The sequence below is a fragment of the Apostichopus japonicus genome, chromosome 7, assembly GCF_037975245.1.
Source record: "Apostichopus japonicus isolate 1M-3 chromosome 7, ASM3797524v1, whole genome shotgun sequence".
Lineage (NCBI taxonomy): Eukaryota > Metazoa > Echinodermata > Holothuroidea > Aspidochirotida > Stichopodidae > Apostichopus > Apostichopus japonicus.
Window position 1 is genome coordinate 16,313,857 of NC_092567.1, and position 16,550 is coordinate 16,330,406.

Genomic DNA, 16,550 nt, shown 5'->3' on the forward strand with positions numbered 1-16,550 from the left:
ATATCTTTGTTATTCTCACTCAATTCCCCCTTTCCTAAGTTTTACTTACTCAGGTTTTCAATGGCATCCAGTCTGACGGTAGATTCCATGTTAAAAACTTTATGCATCGTGTAAGTCTCCAATGCTTGTTCCTGCACTCTAACTTTAAAATCAACCTTCTCTCCATCTATGGTTACAAACTCTGTTGATTAAAGAAACAAAATATAGAGATTGACATGTATTTCTGTGTAAAGCTTCTTCAATCTCTGTAGTGTAAAGACTATTCTCTACAATGATCTAGTATGCTATGACCTCACTATGTGTAAGACAGATTGTAATGACCTCAGTCAGTCATCTCTGCAGTGTAAAGACTCAGTACCATATATAGTCTGCTAAGCATGTCTTCTTGGGACATAGTTTACAAATAATAAATGGTTATGAGTGCAATAGTGCAAATATTTCATGAGTTGAAAGTTGGAATGTTCCATTCAACTCGGCTGTGCCTCGTTGAATGGAACAAATTACATCTTTCAACGCATGAAATATTTGCACTATTGCACGAATGGAAACCATTCATTATTTGTTTTATACAACACCTTCAAATTTGGATATAATTGGATGTAAAATGCACTCATGCAATAGATTGTTTTGAACAGACAGGTTTCTCTGCTCTCTTACCATTGAAAAAAGTGCTATCAAAAAAGTATAACACATGGTTCTATTTCATAGAGTGCAGTAGAGCGGATTTTGCACGCAATCGACGAGCAATTGACCAATCAAATGGCCAGAATATAATTAGGTGTTGTATAATATGCTATGACCTCACTATGTGTAAGACAGATTGTTATGACCTCAGTACGCCTGTCAGGCTGTCACTTTCAGAGTGTGTATACTTTCAGTGCATAATGATTTTAATTAATGTCTAATTAATTGCATGGTGAATCAGACCTCAGTTACTATACAGCAGAATGCAATGCACACAATGCAAATTGGAATCAAAGTCGCACAAAAATGCTCACAAGCACGCATACAGGCGGAATAATCTTGCAGAGTGTCACTGGCTAATTAACTAGGAGCTCAGGATTCTACTTGCAGCTAGGCCAAACTCAAAAATTGCTTTAGAAAATACGCGCAAAAGTGTCTTGAAACAATGAATTTGTCCTTCTTGAAACTTCTAAAATCATGTTTTCTCTTCTTCAACAATAATGAACGGCGTTATATACAGCTAGGGATAAAAATCACTGTGCAGTTATAGTCTGCGGTGTCTGTTTCAAGTTTCACAGAACTAGATGACTGATCTGATAGTCCCCTTACTGTTGATTTTGGGCATTGCTGGAGGCCCCCATTACTTCAACATGCCTATCTATCTTACCTATTCATGAGAATTTTACATGACCTCTGTGACCTCTTAGAGCACCAGTGTTATCTCAGCATTACCATGACAGCAATCAGAGCTGTTATAATTAGAATTTTAGGTTTACAGTCTTGCTCCAGGCCAAGAGCCTCTCACATGACTTTACAACTTAACCCTGGTAATTGGTAACTTGTCACACCTACACACTAAAGTGTGCACAATTCAATCAATCTCTCCTGGGGCACCACAGTGCACTACAACCACGTGTCCTCCGGGGAATTCCCATAGGGTGCAGTCACAAACCGGCGCAAACAACTATATTTACAAGTTACCTCGCAAGTCCCCATTTATACACCTGGGTGAAGAGAGGCAATGGAGATAAAGCGCCTTGCCCAAGGACACAATGCAATGATCTGGCAAGGGCTCGATGTTTGAAACTATATCTCACCTAAGAAGGTCTTCCTATCCACTACTTGAGTTCCCTCCTCATCAACCTCCTGTGCTAGTATTGAGAGAATCCACTCTTGAGGCAGGTCCAGGTCCTTGAACTCTTCGTTGACAAACTTCTGGAAGCTCTCTCTGAATCTGTTTGATTTAGAAGAGAAAATAAATTTCAGCTGCCCACAAAGGACTCCAAACAAACTTAGAGGCTGAGCTTCCATTTACTTCAACATCAGAATGTTAAATGTATTAAACAGTCATGCCATCACTGGGATGTCAGCTCAGCGGTTAAAGCCGGTGCCTTTCAACCATAAGGTCCCCGGTTGAGTCACTCTCAGATTAATGTATATTATCCAGTTACAGAGTTGTTGACAATTAACAATTCATAATCATGGACGTAAAATATGAATGTAAGAGACTGACTTCAGTCAGCTTGCAGCTTTAATAAGCTAATGAGGCTTCTTTGCGAGTTCCTGCTTGCAGGAGGATCTCATATATACATACATCACATTCAAAACGTCTGCTGCTATTGATACAAGCAACAAAATATAAACATAGAAAACATGATGCACTGCTCCCAATGTTCTCATCCTATCTCATTATTCCGACAATGGCTACGAAAGCCAAAATCAGACGAAATGAAAGTGCCGATAAGATGGACGGAAAACATAAATATATATATTACAAGATTCAACTACCTTGATTTTCATCATGTCAAGCTAAGGTGAATCACACTCACAGTGTAGATGTGGGTGTGTATGTGTGGATGTAGGTGTTTTCAAACAGAATTTGGAGTCACTTCTTGACCGAACTCTAGCAGACCTGTGGGTACAGGTCATGGTGTTTTCTAACTGACAAAGTTTTGATTTTTGATTGTGATTGAGATAAAACACCATCATTTACTTTCACATTGAATTTATCTTTAACTGTCTTGTTTTAGGGGGGGAGGGGGGGGGGAGGATAATACTTACTCATTCCAAGGGACTTCGTTTCTGTCTCCAAACTGTCTCTCCCAGTAATCCTGATTCTCTTCCGTGATGGAGACTTGTCTGTGGTGAGCATTGATGCGAGTACGCAGTGTGCTCTGGCGACTGACACCTGGACAAAACAGAGAGTAAATGATAATGAAATGAAATTAAGAGATGTTCAAGGATGATAGAGTAAAGGGAAACCTCAAGGTATGATATATATCCACTAAGAAGGAAGGATTTAGCATCCCTATAAACAGATGGAGTAGCCCAACCTATGCGGGTCCATGTGAGCTTTACTGTCCACTCACAGTGTTGCACCCATTAATATTCAAAGGGTCACAGCTTTCCACAAACACACAGGTTTGGTAGAGGTACAAGCTGATTGAAGGTATCATGTTCTTTTCTCCTTGGTGATTGCTGTAATAATAAACCTATGCAGGTCCAAGTGAGCTTGTCTGTCCACTCACAGTGTTGCACCATTAATACATGTTCAAAGGGTCACAGCTTTCCACAAACACGCTGGTTTTAGTAGAGGTACAACGTTGGTTGAAGGTAATTACGTTCTTTTCTCCTCTGTGATTGCTGTAATAATAAAGGTTTCCAACATTTACCAGACAATGGCACTGCTGTCAGTATAAACAGTTTTGCTTATACACTTTCACTACGAAAAATGTGACATGAAGGATCAAAGCTAAGGACTAAGTGATTTTGACTCTTGGGGGCACAATGATATCACTCACTGAAAACATGACAGCCTCTTGACATGACTCGAGAATGATTATTATATCCCGCAGCGACAACACAATATTTAGTCGTGTCAGTGGGAGGCATCAGTAACTACCATATCTATCACAGCAAAAAAACAGTCCATGGTTAGGTTTGCTTTCATTTTCATAAACGTGTCCTTCAAGCAGAGAATTCACTCCAGTGACTTCCATTTGTCTGTTGTCTACAACCACTGTCTACATTGCGATGTTCAATTCTTTGATAATTGATCAGCTTGAGGTGTTGTTGTACCTCCATTCATTCAAAATGTCACTTCCATACCTCCAAGCTTTGACTACTAATGTTTTGTTTTCCTTTAAAATTTATGTCTAATTTTACACTCCACAATTGGATGCATCCATAATGTGAATGTACCATAGGTACAGTATTGGTTATTTTATAAACTTCACATCTCCTTTAGACAAACTAGTAACCCTATGTAGATGACAATTGGGTTGTCATGGCTATGTCATACATAGAGTACAACCTTAACACATGGCATGGCTTAAATTTTGCCTGTGACATGGCCTGTTCAAGCATGTTGCATTTTGCAAAGTTGCTTATATCGTTTATCTACATATGAAGTGCGCACTCTAGTTGGATCGACAGGTCCAACAAGGATATCCGACAAAAAAAATTTTTTCCCCAAGAAATGATAAGGTGAGGGGGGGGGAAGCTTGCAATGGAGCGGACACCAGAGTAGGACATTGTGTAAAGGTGACAACAGATCACGCGAGACAATGAAGACTGAGAGTGCATAAGTCGTGAGAAGACATGTAAGTGAGGAAACAAAGTAAATAACTCTATGTTCACAGCCCCCGGTATTTACCTTTTTGTACAGTCGGTTGATTCAACTGTGAGAGTTTGTATTTCAAACTGCCAATGAGTTCACTGAAGGCATCATCGAATGTTCGATCGTCTGTGAACATGATCCACTGGAGAGGTGCGAGCTGAAGACGCCTTTACGAAAAACAGAGAATGAAATAACACGTTTACAGTCAAGTGTCAAGCAAGATACGACGCACCACTGGAATTCTACCAGTCACAAACAGAAGTTCTTCAAAGTCTCAATCCAACCCTGCACTGCCATTCAACACACCCTCTAACAAAATATATACAGGAAGTTGGTTTATAGTAATGTCTGTTCACTATCATTGCACTTACAGTAATGAAAATTGTCCTAAGTTTGCATAGCTTCTTAGCTAATTAAATATAAGATACCATATGATGGATACAATCCACTTGAGAGGAAGTACATTTATAGTAATGACTGGTCACTATCGCTGCACTTAATGAAAATTGTCCTAAGTTTGCCTATTCTTAGCTAATTAAATATAAGATACCATATGGTAGATACTATCCCTTTGACATGAAGTTTGTTTATAATATGACTGTTCACTATCACTGCACTTAATGAAAATTGTCCGAAGTTTGCATATTCTTAGCTAATTAAATCTAAGATACCATGTGGTGGATACAATCCCTTTGACATGAAGTTTGTTTATAGTAATGACTGTTCACTTTCACTGTACTAAATGAAAATTGTCCCAAGGTTGCATAATCTTCGCTAATTTGCTCTTAGGAGTTTTTCTTCACAAAGATCTGTCGTGCAAGATATTTTGAGATGACAGTTGGGGTCGTGGCTTCTCTGACGATCTAAACTTGGCTCTACTGCATCAAAAGTACTATCATAGATGCTATTTATTTATCATCCAAAATTATCCTCACGCAATAAGAGGACAGATTAGTCATGATGCAATCGAGACAAGTCGACTGGGTAAAATGCTCTCTGCAATTTTAGCACAAATCAATATGTTTCAATTTCTTTCTTTTTCTGGAATATTTAAAGTCAACTCTAGTGTTTCTCTAAAGTATGATGACATAGTTGATACGCTAACTGTACATAAAATTGTACCAGAGAATGTGATCATAGTATACAGTACCCGGAGCAAGATTAAAGTCCCACGGTGCATTTAATCTCAACAGTCCTACAACTTTTTCTTTCAGTAATATTGGTAGTAAATAATCACCCAACCACATCCATGTACTTTTTGGCCAAAAAGTTTGGCCCATTCGCAGAGATTGAACGAGTGAAAAGTTAAAACCTAAATGAAAGGTGTCCCGTTTGTTGTAATCATTTTGGTTGAGAAGTAAGCATGCATCAGATTTAATGGGTCAATCCATGCCAAATCAACAGTGGCCTCCACGTCGACCCTCTCAGAATCGCCTGAAATTGATATGGTGTCTTGCCATATGTCTCAAAGGATGAAATTGGGCAAAAAAAAAATTTAAAAAATTTTCGTTGCTAGGATACGGCCCCGCCGAGCAACCAAATCCAGATTGCATTTTAAGAGCCCTTAATTTGTGTCAAGTTTGGAGGCATTTTTTGCATAAATGTAAAGTATTTTATGTCTGATATTGCAGATATTGTGGAAGACATGTGGCCAGTCTTCGAATTTAGCTAATTTTGAGGAAAATTTACGGTCTCAATTTTTCGTAACAAGTAATTAAAATGGCAGAAAATGAGATAGGGGTCTTTTCTGGCCCTACTTTGAGTGTGCTCTATATTCACAAGCAGAGGCATGTTTGAGTTTTAATTTCCATAGGATCCTTGTCCAGTGGTAATTGTACGGGAAAAGTGCCAAAAAAAAGTCAAGCGGGTCGTACGTTTTACGAACAGCGCCCTCAAACTTAAGAAATCTCACTTCTGGCCCTAATTGGGGGTCCATTTTGGGCCTGTGGGTATTTTTTTATTTTTTTTTAAATAGCATTTTTCAGGAGCGTATTGACCCTATTTTTAAAAACTCAAGTCAAAAAGTTGTGTATTTTGTGTTATCTACTCAAATTTGCGACTCGAATATTGCGAAAATCACTTCGTTCATATGTATGAAAATGCTTGCACAAGCCGATTTGAGTAATTCAAATGACAACAACTTCTTAGCATTAGCATACAGGTGCTTAACAATTAGGAGGGTGGTCCACTAGCATAAGGACTACAAATAAACTGCATTTTCAGGGTCATATGCCCAACGATGCCTGTGAACAGCGCCCTCAAACATCACATTTTACCAATATTTTGGGCTATTTTGGGCATTTCAAGGTCAAATTTGGTCACAATTGAAAGTTTTATTTTCGGTTTTTAATACAAAATTAGTAAGATATGTATAGTTATGATGCACAGAATGAGCTAAAACATCTTTTATATTAGTTATTAATGCTCTGATGAGCAGCTTAAAGTGGCGTATATGAGAGTTACATCAGCTCTACAGAAACATGCTTGCGAGGGCAAACAGTGGTAACATTGTATATTCATTCAAAGAGATGTTAAACAATATTAAAAATTATTGAAATGTATTTATTAGAAGTGTTCTGTCTAGTACTCTTTGACTCCCTCTCACCCCCACCCCCCCCCCCCCCGAACACCCTCCCCATAGTGCACTATGCAGATTTGTATACATACAGTATGTGACTGACTTTTACTGCATAGAGACTGCATAAACATGCATATACTGAATGTTTTGGTATGGTAATCTTCTGCTTAAAATTGTCTGTATGCATGTAACCCACCCCTCCCACCCACATCCTCTACCCAACCCTATATCAGAATAGAAAATGAATGTGAACCAGTGCGTACAGTGTGCACTATATATGTGTGTACATGTTCTGTACAGTGTTATTTTACACCAAGTACTATTTAAATACACACTGTCCAAAATCATGTACAGTATACACACTGTACATGTATGTACTGGTTAAAAATTCCTTTTAAAATATTAATTTAGTGAATAAGCAAATGCATACACTTCATTGCAAATATTTAAAAAGACATTGAAATATGCACAGTATGCACTATGCACTATATATGTGTGTACATGTTCAGTACAGTGTTATTTTTCACAAAGCACTTTTAAATAAACACTGTCCAAAATCATGTACAGTATACACACTGCACATTTATGTACTGGTTAAACATTCCTTATAAATTATTGAAAGTCTTTTAATTTATTGAATTAGCAAAAGCATACACTACTGTACATTTCAAATATTTAAAATGACATTGATATATGCACAGTATTGAATGGAATGACCAGTACACAGTGTGCACTGTACATTTAAAATGACATTGATATATGCACAGTATTGAATGGAATGACCAGTACACAGTGTGCACTGTACATTTAAAATGACATTGATATATGCACAGTATTGAATGGAATGACCAGTACACAGTGTGTACTGTACATGATTGTGGACAGTGTGTATTTATTTGCTTGGTGTAAAATAACACTGTACTGAACATGTACACACATATATAGTGCACACTGTACGCACTGGTTCACAATATAGGGTTGGGTTGAGGATGTGGGTGGGAGGGGTGGGTTACATGCATACAGACAATTTGAAGCAGAAGATTACCATACCAAATAATTCAGTATACGTTGAATGCATGTTTATGCAGTCTCTATGCAGTAAAAGTCAGTCACATACTGTGTGTATACAAATCTGCACAGTGCACTATGGGGAGGGTGTTGGGGGGGGGTGGGGGTGAGAGGGAGTCAAAGAGTATTAGACAGAACACTTTTAATAAATACATTTCAATAGTTTCTAATGTTGTTTAACATCTCCTTGAATGAAGATACATGTTACCACTGTTTGCACTCGCAAGCATGTTTCTGTAGAGCTGATGTTTCTCATACGCTACTTTAAGCTGCTCATCAGAGCATTAATAACTAATATAAAAGATGTTTTAGCTCATTCTTTGCATCATAACTATACATATCTTACTAGTTTTGTATTAAAAACCGAAAAAAAACCTTTTAATTGTGACCAAATTTGACCTTGAAATGCCCAAAATAGCCCAAAATATTGGTAAAATGTGATGTTTGAGGGCGCTGTTCACAGGCATCGTTGGGCATATGACCCTGAAAATGCAGTTTATTTGTAGTCCTTATGCTAGTGGACCACCCTCCTAATTGTTAAGCACCTGTATGCTAATGCTAAGAAGTTGTTGTCATTTGAATTACTCAAATCGGCTTGTGCAAGCATTTTCATACATATGAACGAAGTGATTTTCGCAATATTCGAGTCGCAAATTTGAGTAGATAACACAAAATACACAACTTTTTGACTTGAGTTTTTAAAAATAGGGTCAATACGCTCCTGAAAAATGCTATTTAAAAAAAAATAAAAAAATACCCACAGGCCCAAAATGGACCCCCAATTAGGGCCAGAAGTGAGATTTCTTAAGTTTGAGGGCGCTGTTCGTAAAACGTACGACCCGCTTGACTTTGTTTTGGCACTTTTCCCGTACAACTACCACTGGACAAGGATCCTATGGAAATTAAAACTCAAACATGCCTCTGCTTGTGAATATAGAGCACATTCAAAGTAGGGCCAGAAAAGACCCCTATCTCATTTTCTGCCATTTTAATTACTTGTTACGAAAAATTGAGACCGTAAATTTTCCTCAAAATTAGCTAAATTCGAAGACTGGCCACATGTCTTCCACAATATCTGCAATATCAGACATAAAATACTTTACATTTATGCAAAAAATGCCTCCAAACTTGACACAAATTAAGGGCTCTTAAAATGCAATCTGGATTTGGTTGCTAGGCGGGGCCGTATCCTAGCAACGAAAATTTTTAAAATTTTTTTTTTGCCCAATTTCATCCTTTGAGACATATGGCAAGACACCATATCAATTTCAGGCGATTCTGAGAGGGTCGACGTGGAATCGACCCAAAAATCTGTTGATTTGGCATGGATTGACCCTAATGTTCTCCTCCGGAACAAAGCAATTTCAAAGAAAGGGACTCCTTTGTTTTGGACTGAATTTTTCATTCACTCATCTCCTGAGAATGGGCCAAATTTGGACAAGTGCATTGTCATGACTTTTTGATGATTTACTATACAATAGAAGCCTATACCAGAAATGGTTGAAGCGTGAAGGATGGGATAAGCTTGCATTGATAATGGAATACTAAGAGGGGCTTTTTTTATAGCAAGAGCCTCTTAGTGATATTCTACTCACATGCCAAAATCCATCCCGGAACTGAGCTCGTCAAATGGTTTTAGACCGCAGGGAAATATTGGCTTACTGGAGACATACGCCAGGGCGAGTTCATCCTTACAGTACCTCGAAGCAAGAGAAGTTGGACTCAAAATGGCCAGGAAGAGCTAATGGGATGAATCGAGAGATATTAAAGAAAATGAATTTATAACTGTCAATCAATTTTCTGTGATTCCGAAATATTTTTTAAATGCTATTTATTTACCATCATTCCATAAATCTACAGAAAATTAAGATTCATTTCAAATAGGAAAGAAACAATTTTAGAAAGTTTTGAAAAATTCAAAATGTCTGTCTGACTGATCACCTAATGGAATTGATTAATATAACAATTAAAGCCCCCAAATTAACATTTACTTTGAGTGTCTAAATTTGGTTTAAATACATTTTGCATTCTTATTTTGGTGTATAAACTGTAATACTTGGCAAGTTTTGTAAAAAGTTTTGACCAACAGCAAAACAGCTCTTCTTCAACATTTACATTTTTAACTACCATACTGTAAATTACCTCAGAAAAGGAAAAAAAGATAAATTGGTATTGACATGAAATCATCACTTCGGGAGATACTCATGTAATGAAAACAAATCTTTTGGCATACAGTATATTGTAAATGCAGTAGGTCAATGGTCCACCCAAACAGGAGTTTTTATAGGCCTAAATTAGCTCTTCTTCTATTCTACTCATCTCTCCTATATAATACAAGTTAATATACTTTATTGATGCTGTTTTCCTTCAGTTTTTTCTTATTTAGTTTGCTACATATTTTTGGACAATCTAATGGGGACTTGTAGCCAAACTGTAAGACCTAATTGTTTTGAGGGATGTCCAGGAAACCCCCCTCTACCCCCCCCCCCAAAAAAAGCCCCTTGTAGGCATACTATACCTTTGCATCGATAATAGCCTGTCCAATCTTACTGAGGAATTCTGCTCCAGCTGACAAATCAGACTCGTCCACCCAGACGGTAACCCCAGTATCTTCTAGAGCAGCTGGAAGATTTAGAAAAGATCAGTTTAATACACACACAGTACACTACACTGTATGTCTCAATAGGAGAAGATGCATGCTAATCTTAATGTACATTTCATGTTTCATTTCATTTCATTTATTTGTTTCTCCTTGTTACAGGGTATGACAGGTTTAACAGTTAATGGTCACTAACATGAATGTAATTACAATGTGGAAGGTAACCCCGATATCTTCTAGTGCAGCTGGAAGATGTGCCCAGAGAAAAGATCAGTTTAATACACACACACACACACACACAGAGAGTACACTACACTGTACAGTATGTCTTAATAGGAGAAGATGCATGCTAATCTTAATGTACATTTCATTTATCAATTCATTTCATTTATTGGTCATCCTTGTTAACAGTAAATAGTTTACTAACATTAATGTAATTACAAGAAGGAAGGAAGTGGGCTAGAAACCCTTGCCAGGCTTAACGAGTAGTGCCACACCTCCATGCAAAGGAAAATATATCACAAGCCAAAACAAAAACCAAACGCTCCCCCAACCTTACACTCCCTCCAGAGGGGAAAAAAATTATCGTAATATACAGTACTGTATTGAGGAAAAAAGGAAAAAAGTCAACAGAAATGAGGCACCTATCTAACAGCAGAGAACATTGAAAGGAGTACTGTAGTCCTAAAAGCAATTACTGTACTTAAATAGAATGAGCTGAGATTCTTTAAAGTGAATGTGCTGGAACAATATTTTTCAGAGTACTAGGCAAAGAATTACAACAAGTTATAGCAATATACAGTAGCATGATAAGGTAAACTACAGTATATGGGCAATTCCACGGTTACTCACGTTACATTTTTGAAGACTTTGGCTTACAAATGGTCTGATAGCTCCACCATTCATTAATTTGAATGACTGCTCTCTATGCATTGATTGGGTAACAAATTTACCTGAACATTGGTAAAAACACAATTTGATTATCTTGTTTCTTGTAGGATATAGGTACATGAAAGTGTCGGTTACTCACGTTACATTTGAAAATCACCCTGACGCCAAAAATAAACTTCATTCAAAAAGTGTCCTCATACTGGATATATTTGAAGAAAATGAATTCATGTTTTTTGGACCTTAGGTGATGATACAAATACTGAACACAATCAAAATCACATCTGGTTTCCTGTCTCGGTGAAAATGAGGCATTCACCGGTTACTCACGTTACGGTTACTCACGTTACAGTTTGTCCACCTATACAATACATAGGGAATCAAGAGTCTGTGAGGAACTTGCTGCTAGGAAACACCCATATATCAGTGGAATTGACATTTTGAACATCTTCTCCAGTGTAATTCAATAATATTACAATCTAAAAGAGATATATACCATGTCCTTTTGAGATAATGCATGAATCATATCTTCACAAATCGGCAGCAAATTCTGGACATTGTAGTTAAGTTTTATTTGAGGACTAGCAGTGTGTCAAACTTTAATGTACCCAGATATAATACTCAGGGAACTAAATGTTTCTGGGGAAGTAACAGGCCAACTGAACAAGAACCATGAATCAATAAGAAATTGGTAACATATGATATGGTATATATAGGAAGAGGCTTTCTCTTCGAGAGCTGATTCATTCAGTCTTCAAAAGGCGACAGAAAATTTGAAGTGCCTACGGTTATTGGCCAAGGTTGGTGCATCAAGTTTGGTGATGAGTTTCTCCTGGGATAGAATATCTTGTCCCTTGGGTTTGGCCATTTCCAATTGGGCACAGCTGGCTGCATCACTGACACTTGTACGTCATTCTGGTCCCCATTTGCTTCTATTACACCGGGGTACAATACCCCTTCTTATTCACGGCATACCAGTCTATACCGAGTTCTTTACCAGCATTGCCACTCCCTGAGCAGGTTGCATTTTTCTGTGGCCTCCCTATCTCCTGAGGGGGGGGTATTCCTTTCAGCAGAGCTGTTGCCATAATCTGTAATGGTGAAGGAGATGACATCCTTGTTCTGTACCTGGCAAGTGATGTTTACTGGCCATTCCAACGATTTGCTTGGTATTCTCAAATACAGATTTAAGACCGAGGTCGCTGTTTCTCGCCTCAATTTCAGCTTGCAGAAATTCTGGAGAAGCATTGTGTAAACTATTTACAGCATACATAAAGTTCTCATGATATCTGCACATGCATACGTTATGTGGTAGCTTGTTGCTTAACAGGACATGTTTTGGTTGCAATTCGGCAAATTTGCTCTTGCCGACCTTGATGTTGGGATAGTCCTCCCGGAATAGGACGAAAGTTTCCATGATGGATGACGTCAAATGTCTCATTTGCTTCTTTATTGTGCCCCCTTATTTTGGCCAGATGTTGACCACATCCTTCCTGCCTGGCGCCTGCCGACTGATGTCATCTCACTGTTAAAACTGCTGGATAACTTCAACAGTTTCATCATGGCGTAGCAGCAGTTGTTAGTTGATGGGTGAATGTAGTCGCCTAGCTCAGACCTGCAGAGATTAAGACAAACAGCTTTCCGGCAATGTGGTGTTTTGGGCAATCTGTCGCGTACTCTTGCTGTTGCTTTTGCATATGCTTGTGCACTGCTGAAAGGCAACTTCTTCATGGCCTCCTTCGTCTTCCTCTTCTCCCAGTAGGATGAAACTCGTCTTCTAGAGGCCACCCTCCTAGCTTCTTGCTGAATCTTCTTCATGGGTGATGGGAGAGTACTCTCCAGGTTTCTTGCTAACCCTAACCCTAACCCCTACTGCCCTCTCTTATTAAGCAATTATTTACAAGACAATATAGGCATTTCCTGCATTGTTTCAGTGCATTAGCTTGGTTACTCACGTTACACATTGGTTACTCACGTTACACATTGGTTACTCACGTTACAGATTTCAGTGATCTATCACTCACACATGATGGGTCTCTCCTCATTAGTGATCTTGTTTCCACACTTGGGACTATGAGTACTAACGAAATTATGGTTATCAGATTTCCACTTGTTAAAGAAATGTCACATATAGAAAAAGTTGTTTTTTCGGTTACTCACATTACATCAGTGATTGAGGTCTGAAAAATGTCTGTTCTGAAGTTGTCATGAAGAAATTTTGAAATGTTTTTCTGTCATAACACAGTCAACAGGAGTATCTATCAAAACGCATAATAAAACTACTAGATACTATCTGATGAGTATCATATAGGATGGAATAGAATGTATGATACATTTTCAGGATTATTTTGAGTTCTCATCCTCCTTGATTATCTGAGCCATGTATTCAAAATTTGAGTGTTCGAGAAAAATTGCTTACCTATTCCACAAACTTAGATATGTATACTACAACATTAGACTGATAGCAGGTTGAAAACTGACACTTCTTATTTTTAGGCCATGTCCCCTCCATCATGGAATTGCCCATATATGTTTTGGAATGTTAGTCCTAGGACCAGTTGGAGTGGGCTTGCGCATGTTGTTGGCCTGTCTCGTATTGTGCATGTGTCATTATTTGTTGCAAGTAATTAAATCTTTGAAGACAGACCTGAATTAAGGTTCTTTATATAATGTTATAAGCAAAAGTGGCTAAATGAACAAATTGTTTAAATCAGGCAATTTGAGAATATTGGCTATTCAAAGCAAATAGCTTGTTAGTGTGATAATTGTAGTTAGCAGACACTATAAGGCAAATTGTTTTTTTCTGGAGAGTGACCTTTGACACAGTCACCATACTGTAGGTTCTGTAAGTAAGGTGATTATGGTTTCTATGTAGCTAAGAAGTCTATTGTTATTTTTGTGCATTGTACAATGTGTATTGTCTAAGCATTTACATGGTTCTAGTACACAAAAGGGACTTTGTTACAGTCATAAAGGTAATTTGCAACAGTTGGGTAGTGCTAATGCAAATAGAGGTGTTGTCTTGGACTCTTGGTTGACACCTTGATATTTTCTACAGAGCCTCAGGAGTGTTTTCAGTTACCAAATCACAAGCTTACAATCAAGCAGGAGGGTTTTGTCGAGAAAGAGCTTAAAAACCACTTGCATTCTGGGGCTATTGAAATCTGTGACACCAAACCAAAATGTATTTCACCACGGGGGGTGTGTTCCCAAAAAATACACATCAAACATGAAATTGGTGTGACTTTCCCTTCTCGAGATATTGTGTTAATTACAAGGTTTTCAAAATTTGACCCAGGGCTAATAACCCCAAATGACCTTTGATGTCCACCAAAAAACAATAGGCTTCTTGTAATCATTTGGTACTTACATCAAACATGAAATTGGTCTGACCTTCCCTTCTTGTGATAACGTGTTTACAAGGTTTTCAAATTTGACCCCTGGTGACCCCAAATGACCTTTGACCTCCACCAAAAATAATAGGCTTCTTGTACTCAATGTGGTACTTCCACACACCAAATAAGAAATTTGTCTGACCTACCCTGCTTGAGATATCTTCTTTACTGTACAAGCTGGGAGTCACAAACGCACGAACACACACACGAACACATGGATACACAAATATGCCATCATGAATGTAAAGGTTACGATTATCATCGAAACCAAAAAGAGAGGGAAAAAATTGTTATGCCTACGTGCATTGGCGACCAGTTCACTTTACAGTAGAGTGTCTGGTAACTAATTGTCCCCTGTACACTGATTTTTTTTATTTTTTTGGCAACACGTACTGTACTGTACGGTGTGTGAGAGCGTGGTGGCCAATTGGCTAAGGCCTTGGACTTGTCATCTGGACAAGGATTGCTGAATTGATTCCTGCCTACTGTACATACAGGTAGTTCATTTACGGTGTGTCCTTGGGCAACATGCTTTATCAAATTGCCTCTCTCCACCCAGGGCTTAATGGGTACCTGTCAGGGTTGTTGATTTTTTTGATTTTTTTAAAAAAATAAAAAAAATCGGATTTTTTTGATTTAAATCAGATTTTTTTGATTTAAATCGGATTTTTTTGATTTTTTTAAAACCACATTTCAGTTGGACCCCATTGTTGCCTACATTATCACATATATGCACCCATATCCACCCAGATCATTATATCCCCACATTGGGGATATTATGGTGTTGATCACTTTCAATTTGACCACATGTGACCCACTGCAGTGGCCATTTAATTCATCCAATTTGAACAAAACAAATGAGAGCAACGTATGGTGGTACCAAAAGTTGGTGGTGATCTCATATAGTTCCTGATATTCTCCCATTTGGCTTTTAAACACACTGTGATTGCTATGATGTGGGGATATACGTTGGCGGTTTAACGCCAGCTGATGTCTAGTTTTAATATATAAGCCTTATAGGCCTATAATATATTCAGAATACTTTGCAGGCTAATTAAACCTGGGCCCTGGGCCTCAATCAATTTCCCATTGAACACACATGACCTAAGGCTACTGCAAGTCTAAGAATACCAATTCCAGTCATTCACTTGGGGAGCTTGTTTGTGCAAGCACTGTGGGCCTAACACTTCATAGTTTATCCATCAATATACATAGGAAATACATTCTGGTCCACTCCACTAGTGATAATTGGAGATTACACTAACACCTATTGTATTCTGGGGTGTTGTTTGAGCACTTGACTTATGAATTGAAGTGTCATGACTCATGCCTAAGACACCTTGTCCATTGGGCCTATTGATTGTGCCATGGATGGAGGTACCTCCATAATTGTACACAGATCACATAGTGACCACTAGTCATCCAGTGAGCTCATTGCACTATATCATAATCACATGGACATACAGTAGCAGAACATTGCCAAGCCTTAGTCTTATCATATCTCAGCTAGAACACACCTAAATACAGTATGTCTGGTAGGAAACAGGATGCCATTTGGCATCATTTCAAGAAAATACCATCCAATACCATGACTGGGTGCCGTGCGAAGTGTAACAACTGTGGGCATGAATTGCAAGGTCTTGTGAAGAGGATGAAAATTCACTACAACAAGTGCTCAGGGAAGGAAGATGAAGGTGGTGCAAGTACTTCAACGCCTGC

The 16,550-nt window shown here is 38.2% G+C and overlaps 1 protein-coding gene across 1 annotated transcript in view; it reads right to left on the reverse strand.

Moving 5' to 3' along the window:
• The window catches only part of LOC139969487 (uncharacterized), a 39,847-nt gene that overhangs the window by 6,075 nt on the left and 17,222 nt on the right, over positions 1-16,550 (reverse strand). The window contains exons 3-8 of the mRNA XM_071974520.1: positions 10,468-10,571; positions 9,545-9,690; positions 4,340-4,470; positions 2,746-2,872; positions 1,782-1,918; positions 50-181 (exon numbers count right to left, since the gene is read on the reverse strand). Coding sequence (XP_071830621.1) covers positions 50-181; positions 1,782-1,918; positions 2,746-2,872; positions 4,340-4,470; positions 9,545-9,690; positions 10,468-10,571 — 777 coding nt within the window. The remainder of the gene's footprint in view (positions 1-49; positions 182-1,781; positions 1,919-2,745; positions 2,873-4,339; positions 4,471-9,544; positions 9,691-10,467; positions 10,572-16,550) is intronic.